The sequence below is a fragment of the Callorhinchus milii genome, unplaced genomic scaffold (genome assembly GCF_018977255.1).
Source record: "Callorhinchus milii isolate IMCB2004 unplaced genomic scaffold, IMCB_Cmil_1.0 Scaffold55, whole genome shotgun sequence".
Lineage (NCBI taxonomy): Eukaryota > Metazoa > Chordata > Chondrichthyes > Chimaeriformes > Callorhinchidae > Callorhinchus > Callorhinchus milii.
In genome coordinates this window covers 13,095-39,174 of record NW_024704796.1, presented here as the reverse complement: position 1 = coordinate 39,174, position 26,080 = coordinate 13,095, and the positions used below count along the sequence as shown (strand labels likewise).

At 45.7% G+C, this 26,080-nt stretch overlaps 1 protein-coding gene across 3 annotated transcripts; it reads right to left on the bottom strand.

Annotated features, from left to right (window-relative positions):
- Window positions 1–297: 297 nt before the first annotated feature.
- tinagl1 (tubulointerstitial nephritis antigen-like 1) lies at window positions 298–25,335 on the bottom strand. 3 transcript variants are annotated; one of them, XM_007906758.2, is made up of 12 exons: window positions 25,167–25,335; window positions 23,943–24,309; window positions 19,884–19,947; window positions 15,231–15,320; window positions 14,330–14,444; window positions 13,468–13,591; window positions 13,029–13,179; window positions 10,402–10,585; window positions 9,548–9,593; window positions 6,598–6,721; window positions 3,436–3,481; window positions 298–2,263 (listed from the first exon to the last, which is right to left on the bottom strand). In XM_007906758.2, exons 2-12 carry the CDS (start codon window positions 24,247–24,249, stop codon window positions 2,123–2,125), a joined length of 1,392 nt encoding a protein of 463 aa, XP_007904949.1. In that variant the 5' UTR covers window positions 24,250–24,309; window positions 25,167–25,335; the 3' UTR covers window positions 298–2,122. The 3 variants fall into 3 exon arrangements, with proteins under 3 accessions (XP_007904949.1, XP_042201436.1, XP_007904950.1); XM_042345502.1 differs by lacking the exon at window positions 25,167–25,335 and adding an exon at window positions 24,742–24,894; XM_007906759.2 differs by lacking the exons at window positions 23,943–24,309; window positions 25,167–25,335 and adding an exon at window positions 21,204–21,541.
- Between the last annotated feature and the right edge of the window lie 745 nt (window positions 25,336–26,080).

Genomic DNA, 26,080 nt, shown 5'->3' with positions numbered 1-26,080 from the left:
CGCACCTTATCACATCGTTAAGAAGTTTCAAAGCATTTCACAGAATATGTATACTATAAAGAGGGTTGACTGTATATTTTGTGGGTGAAACGTGGCAGCCAATTGCGCACAGCAGTGTCTCACAAACAATCGTGGATTGAGTAATTTTTTGCGGGGGGAGTGGAGAGAGAGATAATTACCCCTGGAAAGCAATCCGCCAATCGATTAACAACCGGGTTCTTACTTACTGCTAGGTGTGTGGAGTAAGGAAACTTACCTAACATTTCGCCATGACCGGGAATTGCAACAAACAGAGACTTTACTTTAAAAACATTTATTAAGGTTTATAAGAGACATTGATGTCCTTCCTGCTGAAAAAAGACATAGCTGCAAGGAGACAGTGGAACACGCACTGACAATACAGAAAAAGAACAAGAATGAACAACAAGGTGATCAGTAAAATGTCATCTTCTGAACTTCTCACCCCCTTTCATTATTTACACACTGTTCTGTTCACATTGTATTGAGGTGAAATGAGTGGATTCATAACCAACCGTTTGATGGGATTTCCCTATCAGCCTACGGTGGCCAATCAGAAACATCATACAGGGTGACCAAAAGTCATGATACCATTACAATATCTAATAAGTCTTAAAGAAATAATGATATATATTTTTGTTAGATAATAGGATAGATATTATGACTTTTTGGTCACCCTGTATTTCAGGGCTGGGTGGTGGAGGGGTGGGGTCTAGTTGTCACAGTTCTTGGCTGGGTAACGCACTTCAGAATAACTACTGAGCTAAAGAAAAATTTAAGTTGAAATCCATTTGGGCTAGAATTTAAAACTGAAACAAACAGAAGGAAACGCAACATGGAGGCGAACAAGCTGAACAGAAGCCGCATGGTCGAGGGGTGTTTTGCTCCAAGTCTATATTATAATTTAGTGTAAAACACAAAATGATCCCAAAATCTGTCCTTGGGATAATTAATGCTGATGATAGTTGGCACATCAATAAGCAAGGGAAAAAGGATATTGGACTACATAGAGAAATCATTTTAGTTCAGATCCCTAGAGTCATACTCTAGCTACATAATGCCCCGATACACAACCCTTTGTGAAGGGTGCTATATAAATGCAAGTTGTTGTTGTTATTGTTGCCCTAAAGTGTGTGTATACAGTTCTGGTTGCCTTAGGTAGTGCAGAACAGAGCAATGTTAGAGGAATGAGCTGTGATCTACAACTGAACAACCTAGACGTGAAACATTATAGGAAATGTGTAACAAAACGGATACAGTGCAAAAATGTGGCTTCAAAAAATCTCCTAAAAAAGGAAAGGCGTCAGAAATGAGAATTCCCACCTTAATTTGGTATTACAGTAATATGTGATGTGATTTCTTTGGTATTGTTAATTTGGGCTTAAATTTAAGATCATATGTGCACTTTTAAATTCAGTATCGATTTGGAAGTCAGTTTTCCACAGTTCTTAAAAGAAATTCACAGTATGGGCAAAACTGAACTTAGGAATTTTCCACAATTCTGCAAGATCTTAAATTTGAAGCCCGAATGGTGTCACAGGATAAGAGAAGGTTGAGTTGTAGATCTTTGACTCGTCTGTGAGAGCGGTCAGGACAGGGATAGAATATAGGGCCCTGTTCTTCTATCTGTCCCCATGGTGCTTTAAGAACCAATCTCACTTCCGTGGTGGGGTGGGGGATTATTGACTGATTAAATGTCTTTGCTTTGGGGGGGGGGGGGGGTCTTGCTGCTCACTAATCTGCCATGTGTCTCTATGGCTCCGTCACATGTTCTCAGCCTCCCCGCCCCTCCCCTCTCCCCCACACTGCCCAGAACCTCGTGGTTCATTGTTGTGACAGTAGGTGGGTTGGTGGGTGTATGGAGTGTGTGGGATTGAAGTCCTTCACAGGAGTGTGCTGGGTCGTGTTGAGCACGTTAGAACATTGGCCGTGAGCTGTCCTGAAGCTGGGTAACACTGTTGTGGAACTATGACCTGTGCAAGCTGAGGAGAGGCAATGTGTTGTGATGGAGGTTCCAAGCGTCCTGGAGCTGGGGCCTGGGATTGTCCTTTAGCTAGAGTTGGCCGGGCTGGGCTGGGCCAGGCTAGGCCGGGATGGTCAGGGCTCACTTATGGTACATGTCCTCCATGGACACCCGTCCCCAAGTGCCCACAATGAACATTTCAATGTCGCATTCATTCTCTCCTCGAGCAATCTTGAAGTAGCCGCCCTCTCCCCAGTTCCTTCCCCAGGAGTTAGCGGCAATCTGTGGGCAAAGGAGGGTGACATACTGAGTGGTAGGAGGCTTGAGCAATGTGTGTGTGACTGGCTGTATCCTAACCCAATCTCCTCTGTGACCACCCCCACCAACATCCTAATTTACTTCAATCATTTATCATAATAATTCTTTCACTTGATATACAGCCCCCGCAACATCAAGTATCCCCAAGAATTCAGTTAGTTGCTGTCAGATGTAGATATCGTATTTGTAAGTAAACACGGCCGCCAATTTGCAAATGGCAAAGCGCCTTCACAGGTGTCAGCCTTGAGTGTGATACCCTTTATATCTTGTTAAAGGGGCAACTGCTTACAATTTATCAGCAGATAATAAAGTAACTAAACTATATCCTGCAGTCTTGAGGCCCACACATCCGCTAGCTTCAAACCCCACCTGCTCACCAGTGTTGAACATTTAGTTTTATTCAGTCAGTTGGTTGTCTGTTATCTCACCAGTTCTGGCCCAGGCTCCACATCACTGAATGGATCGACTTCAAGATCCTCACTCTCGTGTTCAAATCCCTTCACTCCCTGGCACCTCCCTCCCTCTCCAACCTCCTCACTCCCCAATCCACCACCTGGCGCCTTTGCTCGACTGGCACTGGCCTCCTGCTCATCCCTCGCACCCTCCGCCCCACCATCGGATGTCAAGCTTTCAGCCACTACGCCCCCAAACTCTAGAACACTCTTCCTCAATCCCTCCGCCTTGCGCCCTCTCTCCCCTCTTTCAAGTCCCGCCTGAAAACTTTCCTCTTCAACCGTGCTTACAGCCACCTCCCCCCTCACCCTAGCTTGGAGTCAGGCTCCGCCACTGTTAAGCGCTCTGAGATGCGTGGAGGGTGCTATATAAGTGCAAGTTGTTGTTACATATGGAAACCCATCACCATGCTTAAGAGAATCCAAACCAGACTGAGTTCCTTATCTGTCTGCATGGCTAATATGGCATAATAATTAACTTCAGGATCCTGTAGTTTCTTCCTCTACTAATCACTATCCTGAGCTCTTGTGGGAAACACTCAGTGCAGAGGGAGCTTCACTCTGAATCTGACCTGAGCTGACCTGCTGGACCGACAGTGAATATAACAGGTGAACATACCTCCATGTGAGTAGCAGAAAATGCACCCAAATTCTTTACAAAAGTTCCTTCTGATTGATACATACCCAGTATTTGGACATCTCTCCATTGGCTGTTAGCTGCTCTCCCCACCTACAAACAAACACACAAACGCATTCATTCACTGGTAGTTTTACAGTTTTCTTCCACCACAAATTTCTTTTTCAAGTGTCATTGTTGGCAACAAGGATGAGATGTTCACATCCCAATCCTATTTACAGTCCAGCTCAACTCACATCCATTACCCTACATAGGGCCCAACCCAACTCAATGCCAAGCATGTATTGGTTAGCACGCTCGCCTTGCAAGCCAGAGGGATTGCGTTCGATTCCCGGGCAGGGCAAAACGCTGGGCAAGTTTCCATCCTCCATACGCCTTTGTTTACCTAGCAGTAAGTAGGAACCTGGTTGTTACAAAAATAATTATCCTTGCATTTGATATAGTGTTTTTTCATGTCTTCTAGATGTCTTAAAGCGCTAGAAGACGTGAAGAAATGCTTCACAGAATACACTGCAAAGTAAATTGACTGTATGTTTTGTGGGCGAAACGCGGAAGCCAATTATGCACAGCAGCGTCCCACAAACAGTCACGAATGAAGTGACCATTTTTATTTTTTTCAAGAAATTATTACTGCCAGAAAAGTTGATTGGCGGATCGCTTTTCTGGGGGTAAATAATCCCTTCAAAAAAAAATAAATAAATAATAATTTGTTCACTCAATCCACGATTGTTTGTGAGACACTGCTGTGTGCAATTCAAAAACAACAACAAATTGCACTTATATAATACCCTCCACCCAGGGTAGCATCTCAGAGCACTTAAAAGTGGCACAGCCAGACTCCGAGCCGGGGGGAGGGGGGAGGTGGCCGTAAGCACGGTCGAAGAGGAAAGTTTTCAGGCGGGACTTGAAGTAGAGGGAAAAGGGTCAAGGCAGAGGGATTGAGGGAGAGTTTTCCAGAGTTTTGGGGCATGATGGCTGAAAGCACAACCTCCGATGATGGGGTGAATGATGCGAGGGACGAGCCGGAGGCTGGTGGTGCCAGTCGAGTGTAGGCGCCGGGTGGTGGATTGGGGAGTGAGGAAGTCGGAGAGCTAGGGAGGTGCCAGGGAATGAGTGGATTGACTCACCTCGCCCATTCCCTTACCTCCTTCAAAGCCAGCCTCACGACCTTCCTCTTTGACTATGTCTTCAGTCATCTCCTCACCTTCATTCACCTTTCCCACACCGCTCTTGACTCCAACTCCCAGCTCAGATGCAAAACCTTCACTGTCTAGTGCCCTGGGACATCCTCCCAATGTGAAAGGCACTATTGAAATGCAATTTATTGTTGTTATTCAAGAGTTTTAGGCACAGATTGGCAAGAGCCAAGGCTTGGGGACTGAGAGGGAGCCATGTCTGGCAAGCTTCCCATTGCCTGACCACCCACTCTGTTGGGGCTTTGGCAATTCAGAGTTAAACATGAGCGGAGAGTGAGATATGAAATTGAGGAGCACATATTCAGGTATTGAAAGTGATTGCAGTTGTACTCTATGGCCTTAAGCCACTCTGCCCCCACCCTCTAGAACTCCAACCCGCAGTCCCTCAGCCTTGCCTCTCCTTGCCTCCTTCGGGACCCGTGCCAAGTCTCTCCTCTTCAAAGGTGCCTTCAGTCACACTCCTTCCCCTCTGCTCTCCACCCTCCCTGATCCTGACCCCCAGCTCGGGTTCGAAACACTGATTGTCCTGCGCCTTGGGACGTCCTCCCAACGTGAATGGCGCTTTACAAATGTTGTTGCTGTTGTCTATCCCACGATGAGGCCCAGAACGATGCCCAGTGATTCCAAGGCCTGATAGCACTTGAGAAAGGGGAAGGAGGCAGCGTCCAATACTTTAAATATTTGTACTGAACAAATCCTTATTTATTCTACTTTTCACAACAGGGACTGAACAGTTCATCTGGTTCCTTGAAAAGAAGCTATATATAGTGAGATCAGGACGTGTTCCAAGTCTATCTTGGAGAGGATGGACGGAATTCCTGATAGAATTAACCCAGTAAGGCACATGTGCAGTATTATATCAGACCTTTGTCAACCAGAAAAAGGAAGGGAGCTGTTTTCCTCTGTTCCACGTCCTTCTGCCTCTCTGGCCAGGAACATTGAGGCCAAGAGCTGACGCCCAGTTCCAGTCTCTCTGTAAACCTTATCTAGGAACATTTCATTGACAAGCACCTTCCCCCACACGCCTGAGTAAGCATTTATGTTTGACCAGAACAATAACGAGCCGACTCTTCCATCAAATTGCTCATCTAAAATCAAACAGTCTAGGGTTGTCTGTCGTTCAAACTCTCTTAAATCTTGTCGGTGTGTGTTGCCCTGCAGTGGTGAGTCATCACGTCGTTGAGACTTCTCAAAGGGCTTCACAGGATATACTGTAAGGTTGATTAACTGTATTATTTGTAGGTAAAATGTGGCAGCCAATTGTGCACAGTGTCCCACAAACAATTATGGATCAAGTGACCCGTTTTTTGGGGGGAGGGGGATTATTACCCCCGGAAAGCAATCCGCTAATCGAGTAACAACCAGGGATCTACTTATTGCTGGGTAAACATAGCTGTGTGGAGTAAGGAAACTTGCCTACGGTTTCATCCCGCCCGGGAATCAAACCCAGGTCCTCTCGCTTGCGAGGTGAGCTTTTTAATCACTACTCTACCGCACACATATTCTCCACAGATATTCTGATAGACATACTTTTCCCGATACCTATATATTCACCATCAGATCTTGTGACGTGTTTAAAGTTCTCTTATGAATTTGTTTTACAACCAGAGGAGAGGAAACAAAGGACTGTCAGAGTCTCACAGTGACACCAGATAAAAGATACTAAGACTTGATCGCCAGGCTACAGACATTCACACTGGAGGTTGAGATTAATGAGTGTACCTAGGGGAAGTCATGGAGTGCTGTACAGGTTCAACAGAAGCTGAGTGCTACTGTAGGAGGCAAAACTGCTGAAAAAGCAAAGGGGCGCCTGAGCCATTCGATAAGCTGCAACCAGATAGTGAAATCGTGGCAAGTCTTGATGTCACGTGCTGGGAGTTTGGAATGTGATTATTCAGTCCTGCCTGTTCCTGAGCAAGTTCAGGCACATTCCCTCTCCCCCCAACATTTGTTATTTCATTTGAACAAAGAGATAATGGCACCGATGTGAAATTCCACCTAATCGTCACTCACCCGGTGATCCTAACGGAGTGTGTCCCGTGTCTGCGATGATTCTCCGGGGCTCCTGCCATTACCGGAACATGTCTGTAAATCCCACTTCTATACACAAAGAAGTCCTCGTGAACCTCCATAAGAGCTGTGATAGAGAGAGGAAGATGTGTTACTGCTTATTCCTCAGGTTATTCTCGGCATGCTCACAACGTCCTGCTATTATTCTCAGTTGTGGGCAGAACTATGCTGGTCCAGATAGTGTACCAGTCACCAAACGTTATGAATGATTACTTGTGAAGCAAGCCGGCTGTCTGACACATGCAGAAACCACACTAATAATATTCAATCCAAACTGATACTCTTCCCGCATGTGTCAGACACCCACCTGTCCAAAAGAAAAAACAATGAGCTTCACAAGTAATTACTGATAACGTTTAGCAGTTGGTGTGCTATTTGGTATGCTGTTTGGACCAGCATGGTTCTACACAAACTGGGAATAATAACAGGGAATTTGTTTCGATGTGATGTAGCGCCATAACAAAGTATGTTTTATCTTTCTACTTCAGTGATATAGCTACAATCAGTTTTTTTTAACAGGATGTTCACTGCCTCCTACGTTTATTCCTCCCCAAGTTCACTCCCCTCCGCATTCGCTACTCTCTGTGCTTCACTCCCCATACTCACTCTTCCCTTACATTTCATGCACCCACACTTGACAAACTTGAATTTATATAGTGCCTTTACTTAGAATGAAGTCTTGGGGGCGCTTCACAGAGTCAGGAGTGGGCATCAAGCAGGGAAGGTGGGGGAGGTGACCATAGACACAGTCGAAGAGGTAGGTTTTTAGTTAGTAATAATCCTTTCATTTGATATACAGTAAATTCTTCATAACTCAACCCTGGCTTAACTTGTCACTGCCCTTTAAGTCCTCATGCTGTCAATATCCCGGCCTCTGCACCTCAGGCTCTGGCAGCATCAACCTCCATGGTTGCACACTTCAACTCACCGCCAGTCAGGAACCTCGGTGTCTTGTTCGACCCTCAACTGTCTTTTTTTCCCCACATCCAAGCCCTGACCCGCTCTGCCTTCCCTCACCTCCATAACATCGCCCGACTCCGCCACTACCTCACCCCTCAGGCGCTGAAGCTCTTGTTCATGCCTTCATCACCTCCAGGCTCGACTATGCAAACTCCCCGCTTGTCGGCCTTCCCAACTCCTCCTTCCACAGCTGCAGATAATCCAGAACTCTGCAGCCCGTGTCCTCTCCCGCACCAAACTCCGTGACCCATCTCCCCCAATCTCACCCGACTCCATTGGCTCCCTATCCTTCAGAGGATCCAGTTCAAGATCCTGGTCCTCACCTACAATGCCCTTCACGGCCTCACCCCTCCTTACTTCTGCGACCTCCTAAACCCCTACCAACCCGCCCGCTTCCTCCGCTCAGCCGGCTCTGGCTGCTTCACGTCCCCCGACCCACCCACCCCATCATTGGCGGAAGAGACTTCAGACACTCTGCCCCCAAACTCTGGAATTCCATCCCCCAATCACTCCGCCTCGCCCCCTCCTTAGCCTCCTTCAAGTCCCGCCTCAAGACCCTCCTCTTCGACCACACCCCTTCCCCTCCCCTCCCTTCTCCCCCCCCCCCACCCCCCCCCCGACCCCAGCGTGGGTCTGAAATGCTGTACACTGTCCAGCACCTTGGGACGTCCTCCCGACGTGAAAGGCGCTATACACATGTAATGTTGTTATTTATTTTTGTATTTATACATATGTCTAACTCTTCCTTACTCACTTCCCACTCCCCCTGAACTCTCACCCAGTGTTTCAGGCTACCTCTTTGACCCTCGCTCACTCCCTCTCACACTCACTCTCCCCTGGAGTATTTCCCACCAGAACTCCATTCTGTCAGTCCTCACTCACCCTCCCTGCACTTGCTCGAGATGGAGGATTGTAGTACACAGAATTCAACAGAAACATACCAACAGTTGATGGTAGTTATCAAACAATCCTTAAACTTCAAAGATTCCTTAACTAACAGAACAAAACCATTACAAATGATCCCGCCGTTTCTAACATGTGCTGTTGTGGGCAAGGGCTGGATGAGTTAGGGTCAACGTACCAAAGCAAGAAGGGTTATGGTGATCAGGGGAAAGCAGTGGAATTGAAAGAATAGGTTGCTCCGAAAGCCAGCGCAGACTCGATGGCTCCTTCTGTTCTGTAAATTTCTATGATCTTAAATAAGATTTCAATAAGATCTTCTCTGAGCCTTTTCCTCTCCATTGTGAACCCTCTCAGCTTCTGGTAGCCTCAGCTGGCAACGCAGGTACCCATTTTCTATCTGTCAATCTAGTTGGGCTTAACTGAACCCTTTCCAATATAAAGATGTCCTCACTGGTGTTACAGCAACTAGAATTACCCTCAGTGCTCCAGGCAGGCCTGAACCAATTTCCTTCTCATTGCTTGAGGTAAGTGCAGGGAGCTGGGTCCCCTTCCCTCCCTGCTGTGCTCTGTGCTGAAGAGAATCAATCAACCTGGATGGCTGGGGCAGTTCACAGTTCAAATTCTTGCCCAATCCTGCCTCACAGCCGCAAGGGCTGGATGAGTTAGGGTCACGTACCAAAGCCACAGCTTCGTCTGCAGTCAAAGGTCACTAACCATGAGAAACAGATGCAATATTTCAACTCTCCCTCCCCTGCAGCAATGAGAGATTGGAATTCAATTGAAATGCTCAAGACTGAGGTGGATAGATGTTTGTTAGGCCAAGATATCAAGGGTTATGGAGCAAAGGAGAGTAAATGGAGTTGTGGTACAGATTAGCCACAATCTAATAGAGTTGCGGAACAGGCTTAAGGGGATAAATGGCCTAGTCCTGTTCCCATGAGAGTACTGACAGCCTGAGACAGCCTATTCACTGAGACGGAGGTGAGGAGTCACTGAGTACAAGGGAAGTTATCCACAGACCAGCACTCACCTTGTACTGGCCCGTTCTCCATCAATTCCTTCATTATCTCCTTCTCCTGGTGGATGAAAAACACATTTGATTCATGTCCCCATGCATTGTGTACACTCCGCCCCCCAGACACCTTCCCCACTGATATTAAGTACTGACGAGCGAGAGGGTGAGGCTTTATTGAGTATGAAAGTGAGCGGGCAGCTGGATGGCGAACCTGCCAGAGTGAGGTACATTAATGTTCTATGAGATGCTTTAAATGTGGCAACACAACGTGTCTGGCTGAATGACCAAGTATCAAAAATCCAACAATACTATCAGATAGAGTACAGCGAAATTCTGTTGATTAAAATACTCAACTTGACAGCGAGAATTAATGAATAAACCAAACTATTCACATATCCCACATTCAATCAAACAAATTTCACTGTATTTTCCAACATTCCCACTGTTCAACTGTGCCCTTCAGGGTCTTGCTCCTCCCTCTGTGACCTGCTAACTTCATACCATCCTGCCCGCTCCTTCTGCTCAGTAGGCCTGCTCCGTGTACTGCCCTGCCGGCTCCACCATCCACAGTCAGGCCTTCAGCATTTCTGCCCCCACTCTTTGGAACTCCATCCCTTTACCTCAGTCCTTCCCTTGCCGCCTTCAAGGCCTGCCACCCTCCTATCCCTACCCACCCTGCTCTTCACCCCTCCTGATCCCAATCCCCAGCTCGGGTGCACATCCTTGACTGTCCAGCGCCTTGGGACGTCCTCCTGACATGAAAGGCGTTATACAATTGTAATTTGTTGTTGTGTTGAGGAGAATGGGTGAGTGGTCCCTGTACCAGTACATACACTGGAAAGCGAGGGATGGGTTGATATTGTACTTACATTGGTGGAGAGTCGGTATGCCGGGGTGGATTGGTAAACCTCATTGGAATGGGAGTAAGGGTTGGGGCAGGGCATGGTGGCCTGTCTCTTACCACGACCTGCACTCCGTGTGGACATCATACACTGGGGGCTGAGGGGCTGGTTGTCGGTGCTGGAGAATGGATAGCAATTGTTTGTCACCACCCTGAAAGACAGAAGGTAAAGTGGGATGAGGGACGAACAAGCTGAACACTAATCCTAAGTCTTAAAATACATCACCTCCTCAACAACTTGTAAACAACTCCCTATAGAGCCCATTGATCATAAGCTTAAATTACTGCTCCCAAATCCAGGGTGGCTTCTGTAACTCACCTACAGCCTCAAACTTCTCTAATCATCCCAACCTTTCTTGTGTCCAGTTTGTTGTTACCTCTGTTGTTTCTGCCCTACCTTTGTTTATCCTGAGCTCCAAACCTTCGCGCTACTTACTCTGTTTCCACTCTTCATCCTCCCTCCCTGTTGAAATAAATACTTTTCCCCTAACCTATTCGCTTCCAGGAACATAATTATGGAACTGTTTCCCTCCATCAGTTTATCCTTTCTCCTATAGTCCACAGGACTTCTCTGAATCTTCTCTTCTTTCAGCACTCCAAAGTGTTTAAACTCCAAGCTCAGCATCACCCAACCATGGGAACCACCCAACCAACTAAGACCCCATTCCTGACTATTTCTTCGGATGAGACCTTAAACCGAGGTCCAGTCTGCCTGTTCAGGTAGATGTTAAAGATCTCCTGGTACTACTTGAAAAGAAAAGAGTTTCTTTCTCCCGGTGTCATGGCCAACAAACCCCCAAACAAAATTGGTCACTCACGCCACTTCTGTATATTAGAGCAGAGAAGGTTAATATTTCCAGAAGGCATTTGACAAGGTGCTACGTAAAAGGCTGTTGCATAAGAGTACAGTCCATGGAATTAAAGGTAATATATTAGCATGGATTGGAGAGTGGCTAACAGGAAGAAAACAGAGAATAGGGATAAACAGGTCCTTCTCAGATTGGCAGGATGTGACTAGTGGAGTGCCACAAGGATCAAGGCTTGGGCCTCAATTATTTACAGTCTATATCAATGATTTAGATGAGGAAATAGAATTTATTATATCTAAATTCACGGACGATATGAAGATAGGTGGGAGAGTAAGCTGTGAGGATGACACAAGAAGAATGCAAAGGGAAATAGACAGGCTGGGTGAGTGGGCAAGAAGGTGGTAGATGGAGTATAACGTGGGGAAGTGTGAAGTTATTCACCTGCGTAGTAAAAATAGAAAAGCAGATTATTTTCTAGAGGGGGAGAGACTAGGTGGTGCTCGTGTTCAGAGGGATTTGGGTGTCCTTGTACACCAGTCACAAAAAGTTAGTATGCAGATACAGCAAGCAACTAGGAATGCTAATAGCCATGTTGGCGTTCGTTGCAAAAGGGGTAGAGTTCAAGAGTAGGGAAGTTTTGCTGCAATTGTATAAGGCCTGGGTGAGACCGCACCTAGAATATTGTGTGCACTTTTGGTCTCCTTATTTAAGAAAGGACATACTTGCCTTAGAGGAGGTGGAGCGTAGATTCACCAGGTTAGTTCCTGGGATGAGGGGCTTGACCTATGAGGATAGGTTGAGTAAACTAGGCCTATATTCTCTACAATATAAAAGAATTAGAGGTGATCTTATAGAAATCTATAAGATTCTTAAGGGTCTCCAGAGGGTCGATGCCGTGAGACTGTTTCCCTGGTTGGAGAATCTAAAACTAGGGGTCATAGACTCAAGATTAAGGGTCAGCCTTTTCAAACTGAGTTGAGGAAACATTTATTCACTCAGAGGGTAGTGAAGTTGTGGAATTCTCTACTCCAGAAGGCTGTGGAGGCTCAGTCCTTGAACATATTCAAGACTGAGGTTGAGAGATTTCTAAAGGATAGAGGGATTAAGGGATAGGGAGATAGGTTGGGTAAATGGGATTAGGTTAGAAGATAAGCCATGATCTTATTGAATGGTGGGGCAGGCTCGAGGGGCCGAATGGCCTACTCCTGCTCCTACATCTTATGGTCTTATGGTTAAGGGGAGATTTAATAGAGGTGTTCAAAATTATGAGGGGTTTTGAAAAAAGTAGATAGGGAGAAACTATTTACACTGGCCCGTGAGTCAGTAACCAGGGCAAATTGATTTAAGATAATTGACAAAAGAACCAGAGGGGAGATGAGGAGATTTCGTAAAATTTAATTTATTTATTTTTACACAGAGAGTTGTTATGGTCTGGAACGCACTGCCTGAAAGGGCGGTGGAAGCAGTTTCAATAACAACTTTCAAAAGGGAATTAGATAGGTACTTGAAAAGGAAAAAATTGCAGGGATATGGGAATAGAGTGGGGAGTGGGACTGATTGGGTAGCTCTTCCAAAGAGCTGGCACAGATATGATTGGCCGAATGGCCTCCTTCTGTGCTGTAATATTCTACGATTCTATGATTGCTGTGCGCAAACTGGCTGCCGCGTTTCACTCACAAAATATACAGTCAATTCACTTTTCAGTGTATTCTGTGAAGCGTTTTGAGACATCTAGAAGACATGAAAAGTGCTATATCAAATGCAAGGATTATTATTATATACATACCCACGCCGCCTCAGGTACCACCAGGCTCCGTCTATTCGGCCACCATCACAGCCCTGCTGGTTACGGGTGTCACAGGATATCAGATTCTGGGGTGAGAGCACTGGAGACATGTGGCCCATGGAATGGATGGAGATACGGTCTGAGGCCACGGCTACAATAGAAATGTATGTTGCTGATCGAGATGTATTTGTTACATAAATTCATTAATTAATGCTGTGATTTACAATCTTGTACAATCTTTGTAAATCTTTGATATCCCCCACACACCTCGCTGATATCCCTTGCTCTCCTCACTGATACATCTTTACTGATATCCTTCTGTGAAACACTCACACACATTGATACACCCCTCAGGGTAACCTTGCACATCTGTGTACAATGTGCCCACTGAAGACTTGTTGTTGCTGTGGATGTGCCTGTAACCAGGACATTACATTACCTGCTGTGGAGAATGCCCATGAAGCCGCACAGTTCCCCTGGTCCATTGGCTCGTGAATCATCCCCGGCCATTTATCTGCTGCATTGAAATATCTGGGCAGCAGTTCATTTCTTTCCATGTGCACCTGAAAGGAGGCAAATATTAGGGATGGAGGTCGGTGAAGCCTCACAGTGGGAATCCGTGGAACACAGAGAATAATTGTGAGTAACTGTCCAATGGATCCGGCACCTAAAGCCCCAAATCTGGGCAGTCCCAGTGCTGTGGGAAAGCTGGGGTGTGGTGAGATAAGCGTCTCCCATTCTGTGTCTTTTTACTGTGAGGAAGAATCTGTGTGTGTGTGTGTCGCAGGTTTGGCTAAATCCACATATACAACACAAACTAAGTTCCTTTATCCAGGTCCCCATTTCCTGGTGAATCTCCGGGAACCTGTGGTATCCCAGTGATAGTCAACAAGGAAAGGTCAGGGAAACTGACAAGGTCACTTTTCTAAGGAGGACACACGTTGCAATGCTGAGTGCCCAATCAATCTTAATCTCAATCACACATCTGGGTGAAATATGTCAGAGTCGCGCAAGTGACCAATTACACAGCAACATCTGGCCAGCATTCTCACTGCTGCCTGAACTACATACAATTCTCTGTTTGTTTCTCTGTCTGCCTGAGCAGCGGGTCAGATCCTGAGCCATGGGAACAAGGCTGTGACTGAGGGGAACCCCTTGTGTTTTTCCTCTTCCCAGATGTCCCAAGGTAATATGTGTGGCCAGGATTTCTGCAGCTTGCACAGCAAACGCCCCAGGTAGCCATGCAGGAGGTAGGTGCAGATGACATGTGCCGTCCACATTTCCCACCATAAAGGACTTACATTGAGTTGGTTCATATTCATCACGGTGGCTGAGGGACGCATGGTTCCCAACCGGTAGCGGATTCCTTCCTCCAGTGTCATCCCCCAGAACTGGCTGTAATTGGATGCTGTCCATCTATCAAAGGAAAGTTTCACATGTCTGAGATTCGCACATTACAAGACGATGAACAGGTTATGTGTTCACTAGCCCCACTCTCCCTGCCCTCCATCCCTCCTTTACTGTCCAGCGCTTTGGGAGTCCTCTTGACGTGAAAGGCACTCTACAAATGTAATTTGTTGCTGTTGTTGACAGAGAGAAGAGAAGTGTGATGCACCTAGAGACACTGACTAGGTACATGTGGAACCTCATGGAAGCGACACTATAATTTATTTTTATGCTTGACCGTCTGAACCCAGGATTACTAGCAGAGAAATCAGTGTCAGCAAAGTAACACAGGGATTTTCCTGCATCTTAGCTTAAGCCTTAACAAAGTTTGAGACAAGTGGAAACATGCAGATTTCAAGGTACATGGGAATGAGCCAAGAAAGTTAGTGTTTCAGCTGCTCTGCGGCAGCAACACAGAAACAGATATTTGTTGAGTCTGGCTTCAACTATTCTTGTCCTGTTTGACTGACCCTCACCCACGTGCCTCTCTTCTGTATAAGCCCAGACAGCAAGTGTGGCAAAGTATTCAACCAAATAGGGATCACAGCTGAGGCCCATCATTACGACTGTTCAGCCACGGCTGTTTGTGAGATACTGCTGTGTGCAACTGACTGCCGCGATTTACCCGCAAAATATACACTCACTCCACTTTACAGTGTATCTTGTGAAGTGCTTTGGGACGTCTCGACGACGTGAAAAGGCGCTATATCAAATGCAAGTATTATTAGTAGTATTATTATTGTTGTTGTTGTTTACCCGTAATGTCCTCGGTTAATGCCATCGATCATTTCGTGGTTAATCAGGCAAGCGTACTGGTCACAGCTCCACTGACCATCACTGCAGGTGCTAAAACACACAATAACAAAATACAACAACAAAATTACATTTGTATAGCGCCTTTCACGTTGGGAGGACATCCCAAGGTGCTAACAAACCAGGCAATTCTCAGAGTGAGTCTTATTATCACCTGTTTATGACAGGATTACTTCTCTATAATAACCCAATAAAAGCAGCCATTCACACAGACACATAGAATAGACGAGCGCTTGTCTGCGAAGTCAAATCAGAGCAGTAGGAAATTGCTAGCCAAATCCTCAGGAATTCTCCCACAAGTGTGGGTAGGTCACAGACCGGACTCACTCAGGAATTCAGACGGCTGAGGGAAAACGATGCAATTAATGCGTTCAGTTCTGCATCAAAGAGTTTACCTCTGAGATGGACCCTGGCATGTTCTTGTTAAAACATCAACTGTCTGAGCTCAAAATCCTCCCCCTGAGGCTTGCTCTGGCTGTCCAGCAGCAATCATGTCTGCGGGATGCCTCCCACTCTCAGATTCATTCAGCTTCCTCTCTTTAACTCTTACATTGGATTTTCTCCCTAAGGTACCTGATCCATTGCACCAACCGACTCACATACTGATACAGAATTCGAGGGGACTATTAGCACTACTTGCCTTTTGCCTCCCATGGCAACCACAGTCCATTCAACATGTTGAAGATGTTATCCCTCCTTCCTCAGGTGTGTTGAAATCCAGATTTATTGCCCTGTTTCCTATTCTAACCTTATGCTAACTCCAAAAAGGAGTGCTTTTCGGGGGTATATGATGCAGAAAGATAAGTCAGACTGAGTGAATTGCTCTTTCCAGGATCCAGCATAGATATAATGGGCTGAATTGTCTTTGTTGCTGTAGAGGTCTAAGGGCCTTTGCTTCCCCATGGCCTCTTGCCTGAAACTCCTCGTATGCCAAGTCTTTTTCTTTCTCTTACGTTTAGGGGATCTGCAAGGCAAAAGCCTAGTTACCTAACCACTACTCGTTAATTTTTATCTCAGTTCTCTCCTAACCTTTTCAACCTTGGCCATACTCAACAGTTCACACTTCACTGAATCCTTGAAGCACATAACCACAAATAAAACGCTCATTTAAAAAAGACTTACAGCATATGCAGTAATTAATTCAATGTAGGTCATGAGTTTAGCAAGTGGAACCTTGTGCTATTTTATTCCTGATAAACCTCTGGCTGAAAGTGTGTAGTTTCAAACTCTCACAGAACGTCACAGCACAGACTTAGACTACACGTACATTAAATTGAGAGACCTTCGAATTAACAAAACTTTAAAAGTAGAAGGGAAAGTGGATATTACAAAAAGAATATAATAATAATAATCCACACATCGAAATAGTGCCTTATCATGTAGTCAGAATGTCTCAATGTGCTTTACTGCAAAGTGGAGTCACTGGATATTTGTAGATAATCATGGAGGTGAATTTGAGCACAGCAATGTCCAATGTCAAATTGAGACAGCCATAAAATGAGTGACCAATTTTATTAGAGCTTTAGAGAGTTATAGGTTCAGCGTCAGTCCATGAGGATGATAACAAATATGCAAGGACCTAACAATGAGAAGAGGCTGGAGTTTAAGACGCTTCCTGTTGGATCAGATAAAGGTTGGGGTGATATGATAGAAGTGTTTTCGGTTTAAAGAGAATTAATTCCGAGGAGGGGATTCAAACACAAAAGAGAATGAGTTTAAGATTATGACTGAGGAGTAAAAGGATTGGTTAAGAGAATCCTCTTTTCTCAGAGGGTTGTCAGGATATGGAATGATTTGACAAGGGTCATTGTTAGAGCAGAGTCCATTGAGGCATTTAAAAGAGAATTGGAAAGGACAGAGGAAGGGTATTGGAGTGAACGGTAAAGAGCAGGAAATTGGTTGTGTGATGGACTACTTCTTGGAGGAGTAAAAACCAACAAGAAAAAATGGTCCCAGTAAGCCTCCTAACTGTTTCATACATTTCTATAATTCTTTCAGAGAAAGATAAGATGGACATACTGGTCTGGATGGCCTCCTATTATGCTATTATTTCTATGAAGTCTGCACTGGGAGGTTCTCTACACGAGTCACTCTAGTTCCACCCTCCTGCTTTGTTCGCCTTAATATATCTCCTCTTCTAATACCTTTCCAAAGATTTTCTGGATTCTGTCTCAACAGTGGTTTACGTCGCAGAATTCCACATTTTAACCACACACTGTACAAAGAAATATTTCCTGACCACTTTTTTTTGATGATATCGGGATTTTATCCCCCCTGATTCTCTGGGTTTCAATTTTTTTCAGACCCTAAATAGCAAACATGCCTGGAAAGCTGAACCCCTGGCAAAGCTCTGCAGCAGTTTTACTTCTATTTGGTATTTTTCTGGTTGTGTTATTTAGATTGAATCGCAGAATGATTAAAGGGATTGTGACATAAAGATTTGTAGATTGTCTCCTTTTGATCTCAGTTCATTTTCTTGGCAAGAGTCACAGTGTATCTGAAATCTGACTGCGAACAAAACAAATGGACCTTAAAAGGCCATCACTGCATTTTGAGGAGTGTTGCTGGGAGCTTCACTCAGTGTGGAGGCACCAGGGAAGCTCTTGATTTGTCACTGATCCAAACCACAGCTTTATTGTGTTCAAAAGCTTTGTTTATTGATCATGGAAAAGCATTACGGGGAACAGGACGCATTCGGACACCGTCCTTTAGACGTTTGTTTGGTAATCTCCTCGAAATGCTATCAAGTCCTCTCGCCCGTTTCAGGAATTCAAGTCGATCTTTCAGTCAGCAAATATATGGAATATGGAATATTGGAAATATATGGAATACTGACTCGTCAAACTCTGCTCCAAGAGTTCATCCCAACTTAATGAGATTCTGTGAGTCAACATGACACATTCCAGATTCCAAGGATCAAATTTAAAACATCAGATTTAAAATGACCACATTTTAGATCTTGTCCACCAAGTATCTCCTTTGCTCCCCTGAAGGCGCTGTTGTGCTTGAGCCTGGATATTGAGCGTCGCTAGGTGTTTAACCATGGGGGCATCTCAGCAGAGCCTGACCCTGTCTTGCACTTGACGTGAGCTTCTCTCCTTTAATAAAATGACTGACGTGCTGTGAATGTCTGCCAAGCTCAATACAGGTACAGAAAAGGGTATTGCCCCCCTCACCCCAACCCTCCGCTTTCGCATGATGTCCAATTGTTTGCACTGTCTGCACATCCACAAAAGGGCCGGTCCCAATTCATTTAGATAATCGTGTCTCTCCTGTATGTGTCCTAACGCCAGCTGCTGTGGTTACATTGTACAAGTGGTAATACTTGCTGATTCACAGCGAGCAGCACGGTGTAAGTTGATGCCGGGTGTGTTAACTGTGGTATTGGACACATGATACTGGAGTCTCAAGACTAGAGGTTGGCCATTTGATACAATCACAGTCTTGGCTTTGGCTCCCATTCTCCCCTTGTTCAAAAGCACATCTGCAAATGTACCGCCTTGACCATGTATTGGGTTTTACGCCATTAAACATAAGAAACAGGAGTAGGGCATTCAGCCCCTCGAGCCTGTGCCCCACCATTTAATAATATCATGGCTGATCTTCTAACCTAATTCCATTTACCCACCCTATCCCCATATCCCTTAAGTTTTAAAAATCTATTGATCTCAGTCTTGAATATGTTCGATGACTGAGCATCCACAGCCTTCTGCGGTAGAGAATTCCATAAATTCACTACCCTCTGAGTAAAGAAATGTTTTCTCAACTCAGTTCTAAAGGGCTGACCTTTAATCCTGCGACTATGATCCCTAGTTTTAGATTCAAGGGATTACGTTTTCTGTGCCTTGTAGTGTTAAAGTGTTGGTTTGATACTGTGACAGTTTATATTTCTATGGAATTAGCCTGGACTAGAGCAGTTCACTATCAGGTTCAATGCAAAGTGGACCACAATTCCCTCAGCCCCTCCTAATCTCTTTAAAAAAACAATCTCTTAAAAAAAAGCATTGTTCTTCAGCGGTATTGCCCGCTATAGTAACAGGCTCCAGTACAGTGAAGCTGAACTATAGTGTGCCATTGTAACAGGCAGGGCTGCAGTGAGCAAGTTGCCATTTTGTACAAAAAGATATGTTTTAGAAAATGACACACCAGTCCTTGGGCCAGAGGAAATCATTAGAAATCGGTTTAATGTCTCATTAAATAGATCTCATACCGACCTACGACTTAAATCCACAACCGTGTGACTAAGAGGCGAGAGAGCGTGCTGATGAATAAGCCAAGCCAACACTCCACAGTACAGGTTGCAGGGTGCACAGTGCAGGTGTGATACAGCTACATTATGCCTGTGTTATAAGTGCTGTAAAGACACAGTGTGATTGTAGCACAGCTGTGTTTGTTGTGTGTTCACTGTACAGTAAATATAAACTCTACTGCTTACGTGTGTGTATGTGTGCGTGTGTGTGTGTGGGGTGGGGGGTGGTGTGGTGTTGGTTAGATTGGTTTGAGAGTTGGAGCTGTTGCAGCCAAAGTGTATCTGCTGGCGAGAAGAAAGTGATTCAGCCATTACACCGAGTGAAGCTGAGGGTAGGAGCTGCTTACCAGAGATTGCAGTTGTCTTTGTAAGTGGCTCCTGCTGGGTATCTCTGTCCATGCCTTTCACAATCTGAAAAAGAGAGAGAGGTGATCATTCTGTGTTGTGTAACCCAGAGCCCTCGTCCTCCCAGGCTGTCAGCTATGAGTTTCCCAGCCCAGGACTGCGGCTCAATCAAAGTCACTGGTCAGAAGCTTTCAATTGGTTCTGCCCTAAAGAGGGTCTGAACAACATCCGTCCACAAACACATGCTAAATGCCAACATAGTGAGCTGGTGGAAACGGCAGAGGGCTCCTCCCTGTTCCCCACCCCCAACCTTTCCTGCCCTCCATCCCTCCTGACCCCAGCTCGGGTCCAAAAAACCCTGACTGTCCAGCGCCTTGCGACGTCTTTCCAACCTGAAGGGCGCTATGCAAATGTAATTTGTTGTTGTTGTTCCCAGCTCTCATCAGGTAATGCCATCTCATACAGAGCCACAACCTGTCCCACACATTCCTCATGAGAACGGAAGCCAGCCTGCTCCTTCCTGATCAATGCATGTGATACACCTGCAGTGACTACAAGAAGCACCAGTTTAAGAGCCGCTGAAATCAGTGAGAAATACGCCCAGTGTCAGCCCCTTAAGCTGCTCAATGAGTTGCAAATGCCTGGCACCGAAGAGGTTACTCAGTGGGAGTGAGCCCAGGGTATAGGGTAATGGACACGAGTGCTTTAACATGTCATCTTTCTTCCCAGTGAACAGGTAGTGCTGGCTGCACAGAAGCAGGTGTGAGGCAGCCAGCCTATGTCAGTTCAGGTATGAAAGGTGCAAAGGTTCAGTGGTTTTGCTCCAGGAGGTTTCTGTCAAGGTTAAAGGGAAACAGACAGGAAGCATTGCAACATTCACGTTCCAGAAATTGCAGTCAGTCACTATTTGAGGAATGTGATTGTTTTATAATCTTGCTGTGTGCAGCACACTGTGGAGGCACCCAGTCACACACAGAATGCTCAGGAGGTATGCTCTCTGTAACCTGAGCTATGTAAAGTCTCACCCTCCCCACACACACACACATTCATATACCGTCCCCACACACACACATACCTCTCCCCCCCACGCCCCCCCACCCACACACACAACCCACTCAAACACCCTGAACTTCACACACACACACCGACATTCACACTGACCAACATTCACACACACACACCTGCACTCACAGATACAGCCACATCTATACTCATATTCCCCACACAAACCCCTCCCCAACCCACAAACCTACTGACACTCCCCACACACATACGTACATCCCATTCCCCCCCCCCCCCCCCCCCCCCCCACATATACATACACTTTCCGAACCTTCCCATAGTCTTCCCTTTTCTTCTCAACTCTACATGGCTTCTCTTTCCCCATGACCTGATTTTGTCTGTGTGCCAAATGGTAAGTGAACAGATCTTACTCAAGCTGTAAATCAGTACAGTGAGGAACACCTCATCTTCAGCAACCATTCAGAACACAGAGAGATCAACTGCTTCCTCTTATTCATACAATCAGAGAATTCTCAGCTCAGGAGGAGACCAATCGTCTGACCTGTGGGGTACTAAATGACGCTCACTCCTCTAATCCCACTCTTTCTTTATATTGTAAATAAATGCTCCTTCTGTCCTTAAACTGAGGTCAAATCTGACTGTTTGAGTTGACGTTAAAGATCCAATGGCGCTATTCGAAAAGAGAAGGGAGTTCCTCTCCCCTGGTGACCTGGCTAGCAATCCCCAAAATAAAATTGGTCACTGACTCCATGGCTGTTTGTTGGGCATTTCTATGTGCAAACTAGCTGCTGCGTTTCGCCCATAAAATTTACAGTGCAACCTGCGAAGCACTTTGAGACATCTCAACTGTGTGATAAGGCACTGTATCAAATGCAAGGATTGTGAAATTGACTCAGCTTGTGAGAATGCATTTCATACACTGACAGCCGTGTGTAAAGATGACGTACCCCATGATTACCAGCAGAAGAACACACAATGAGGTCACCACTGAAGAGAAAGCATCTGTGTACACTGCCGGCCTTTTGAAAAGGCTATTTCTCCCTGTACGTCCTGACGGCTCTCCTGTCTGCTACCCATGTAAACTAATAGTGTGACCCGGATTCAGTGTTTATATTAGCCCAAACACTATTAATAGTCAGCAGGGCTCGGGGAATGTGTGGCTTCTCTCCACTGCACATTTTGGTTCAGGGTTTAGCTGTACAATTTGGATCTAAAATTCTTTACAAGTTAAAAATTAACTTTGTACATTTTATCCTTGCTCGCAATCAGTGTTGGATAATAACTCCTCACTGGTTACGCCAGGGGCCTTAGGAATGGTAACTGTCTAACCCAAAAGAGGCTGTGAGATGTAGGCCAGGCACTAGCTTGCCTCCCGCAAGACTTCACTCATCCCAGCTATCAGGCTGTATTCAAATACTGGGGTGAAAGAACAGTGTGCGCGTGTTCCTGCACAGCCTGCTTCACTGTCCCTGAATATAATGTTGAAAGAATATTTTTGATACTGCCACTGCCTATGTCCTATATCACCCTATAGCAGTATCACCCTATAGCAATCTCACCCACTAGGTCAGACAAGGGGGTGTGCTGCAGAGTTCTGCCGCTGCACGTAGGTCGGCCAGACACTGCAACTTTGCTCCCTCCTAACCCACACTCCCTTCCTCCAACCTCTGCCATTCTCTGCCTACTGCTTGCACAGTTAGGACCACCCGACTCATTGAGGCTATGGAGCGGAGTGCAAAGAATCATTAGAAAATTATTCAAATGATTCCAGGCCAGCCAGGGTCTGTTACCAGAGGATGGTATACACACCCTGAACTGACCCATTCCGCATACTGTGTCACTGTCACACACACACACAGTCATCCACCCACACACACAGTGTGACACACACAGAACATGCGGCAACACAGTGTGACACACACTTCGCCCACAAAATATACAGTCAATTCACTTTACAGTATATTCTGTGACACTTTGAGACGTCTCGAAGACGTGATAAGGCACGATATCAAATGTAAGGATTATTATTATTATTCCAGGGTTTCAAATTGCACAATTTTACCTTTGCCCCTTTGTAATTACATTTAGATTACAAATGCCGTGTCAAAATAATGCATTGGATTAAGGTGTAACAACAAAATTACATTTGTATAGCGCCTTTCACGTTGGTAGGACATCCCAAGGTGCTGGACAATAAGTGTTTCGGACCCGAGTTGGGGGTTGGGATCGAGGAGGGTGGAGAGCAGGGGGTGGGGGGGAGGAAGGTGACTGAAGACATGGTCGAAGAGGAGGGAAGGTCTTGAGATAGATCTTGAAGGAGGCAAGCTAGGGGGCGAGGTAGAGGGATGGAGTTCCAAAGGATGTAAAGGATTAGAATACAAGCAGTACATATAACAGCACGGAACACACCTTATCGTATAATAATCATAATCCTTGGATTTTATGAAGTGCCGATAACGTTGAGATCATCTCAAATGTTTCACAACATTTCTGTGAAACTTAGTGATTGTGTAAACACAGCCAATTCTTACGCAACAATGTCCCACAAACAGCCGTGATGTGAAAGATCAATTTATCTGGGGGATTTCCTCGCTAAAACATATGGGAAATGCCCTTCTCTTCACTTTTCAAAGGATACGACAGGATAATAATACTTGCATTTGATATAGCACCTTAATGCGTCTCAAAGCGCTTCACAGAATTGACTGTATATTTTGTGGGATCTTTAACATTCCTTAACAAGCAAACGGGGCCATGGTTTAACATTTCATCTGAAGGACGGCACCTCCAACAACGCAGTTCACCTCCAGCATTGCACTGGAGTGTCATCTTATGAGTTTAAAGTCCTGACGTGGGTTTGATCCCAACGCCCCTCTCACACCAACCTTTTGACCCAGAGGCGAGACAAACAGCGTCTACACAGAATGAGACTCCTGCTCAGACCTGAGCCAAACAGTGTTAGAGAGTACAGGCTGTCTGACATGCTGTGTCTGTCTGTGGCCTGTGGATTCAGGGGGATTAAGTTGTTGTGTACTTACCCTTCCTGATGAAGGGCGGCTGTATGCCCAGGCAGACAGCCCAGAAGTCGGGGCAGCAGTCAGACACCGTCCTGTTGCAGAAGAGATCACAGTAGCAGATGGTATCGATGTAGGGGACAGTACAGGTGTCAGACCTGCCCGGACAGCAGGTCCACAGGCGGCTGCAGTAAGCGCCCCCAGGGTCTCTGATCCCCGCACGGTGTAAACCAGGGCTCAGCTCCCGGCGGCTACGGCTCATGCCTCGGGCTGTCAACTCCTGGGACAGGAGGGAGAGCAGCAGCAGGAGGAGGGTGGGAGAGAGCGACATGTTCAGGCAGCCACACAGACCCGGGAACAGGCACTGAGCTGATTCCTCTCCCAAACCAACCTGCGAAGCGGGAATGTGAGAGTGAGACACACACACACCGAGCAGTGCTAACACCGGACTGGTCCACTGACATTAACTGCAAAAGACTTTTTCTTTTTTTTTAAAAAAAACAACAACTTTTAACATGTTTTTTCAAAACTTTCCCCAAACTTTTGAAACACTTTTTTTTTGAATTAGAACACTTGATTTTTTTTATTAAAAAAAGCACCGTTTTCAAACCTTTTAAAATCTCTCTAAAAACAAAAAACCCACAAAAATACACTTCCAGAACTTTTTCATAACGTTTTCATAACGTTTTCCAAACTTTTCAACAACTTTTCTTTAAAAAAACAACTGTTTTTGAACTTGTCCCCCCCTCTGGCTTTATCCACCTCACTTTACCCACTCACTGCCCAGTTTATCAGTGACTGTTAGTGAGATTTCACAACTTACACTTTAGTCTTTCCCTTTCAGTTTAGTTGAGCTCCTCTTTTCTCTGTCTCTTACCCTCCAGCTATTATCTGACGTTCGTTCCCTTTCACATTCGCTGTTTGCTACGACAACCCATCTGTTTCTCTGTCTGACTGTCACAGAAGAGACTCTCACACACACTGATCTCTCTCTCTCTCTGTGTGTGTGTGTGTGTGTGGGGGGGGGGGGGGGGGGAGGGAAGGGGGTAATTGTCACCCATTAAAAAACACCCCAGAAAAGTTTGAGAAATGACAGCAGTGAGTGAGTGAGTGACTCAGTGCAATGGTCAGTCTTTACCCTCGAGTTGACTCGCATCTCAACGCCAATACTTGGAATTCCAACCAGTCCTACACCAGCCCAACCCTCTCCCCCTCTCCCTCTCCCCCACACACAGCCCAATCTCTTACCTTAACACAGTAATTGCAAAACTCCAAAGCCAGTAAGCCCTCGCCTTGTTGTTGGGGATGTCTACCTGAGACACACGGCTCAGGGGCAGGAGGTGTGCAGGTAGTTAGTTAGTTAGTTTGCTGCTGTCTCTTACTGACCAAACCCTGTCCTGATCTCCACAGTGACTGACAGCACAGCAGTGGCTCAGCGCTTTATTGAGCTCCTGGGAGGGAGGCGGCTCAGTGATGTAAGCGCTGTTGAAGGGTTGTCCTGGGAGGGGAGGGGAGGGGAGGGCTCAGATGCCCTACAAACAACACGTCGCATTGGACTAACAGCCCAAGGATCCTACTATGATTCTAATGGTACACTGTACACTATATGGTACCCTCTGTGGGTGTCACCCTCATGGTAAACTGGATTCGCTCAGAAAGGAAACTTGTATTTTCTTACCCCTTATCACATTTATTTCATCCGCAATCTACACAGTCACTTCACTTGACAATATACCCTGTGAAGGGCTTTGAGATATCTCAACGATCTGATAAGCCGCTATATCAAATCCACGGATTGTTATTCTTATTATAGGTCTAAAAGCATTCCATAAGTAACTGCACTGACACATGGAGTCACTGATTCTATAGGCAAACCCAGCAGCCCTGCGGACTTCAATGTCCCATATACCACCGTGAGATCATAGAATCACAGAATTACACAGCACAGAAGGAGGCCATTCGACCCATCATGTCTTTTAAAAGAGCTATCCAATTCAATCCCACTCAGTCTCTCCCCATAGCCCTGCAAACTTCTCCCCCAAAAATGATCTACTTCTCTCTTAAAAGTTGTTATTGAATCGGCTACCACCACCCTTTTAGGCAATGCATTCAACAACAACAAGATTGCATTTATAGAGCGCCTTTCACGTCGGGAGGACGTC

Bases quoted from the DNA above. Each gene is read 5' to 3' on its own strand.
- tinagl1 (XM_007906758.2), bottom strand. From the start codon at position 24,249: ATGTCGCTCTCTCCCACCCTCCTCCTGCTGCTGCTCTCCCTCCTGTCC. The intron at 6,722-9,547 runs GTGAGTGCTGGT...TCTCTATCACAG, and splicing joins GGAGAACGGGCCAGTACAAG to CTCTTATGGAGGTTCACGAG. The intron at 2,264-3,435 runs GTATGTATCAAT...CTTTGCCCACAG, and splicing joins GAGAGATGTCCAAATACTGG to ATTGCCGCTAACTCCTGGGG.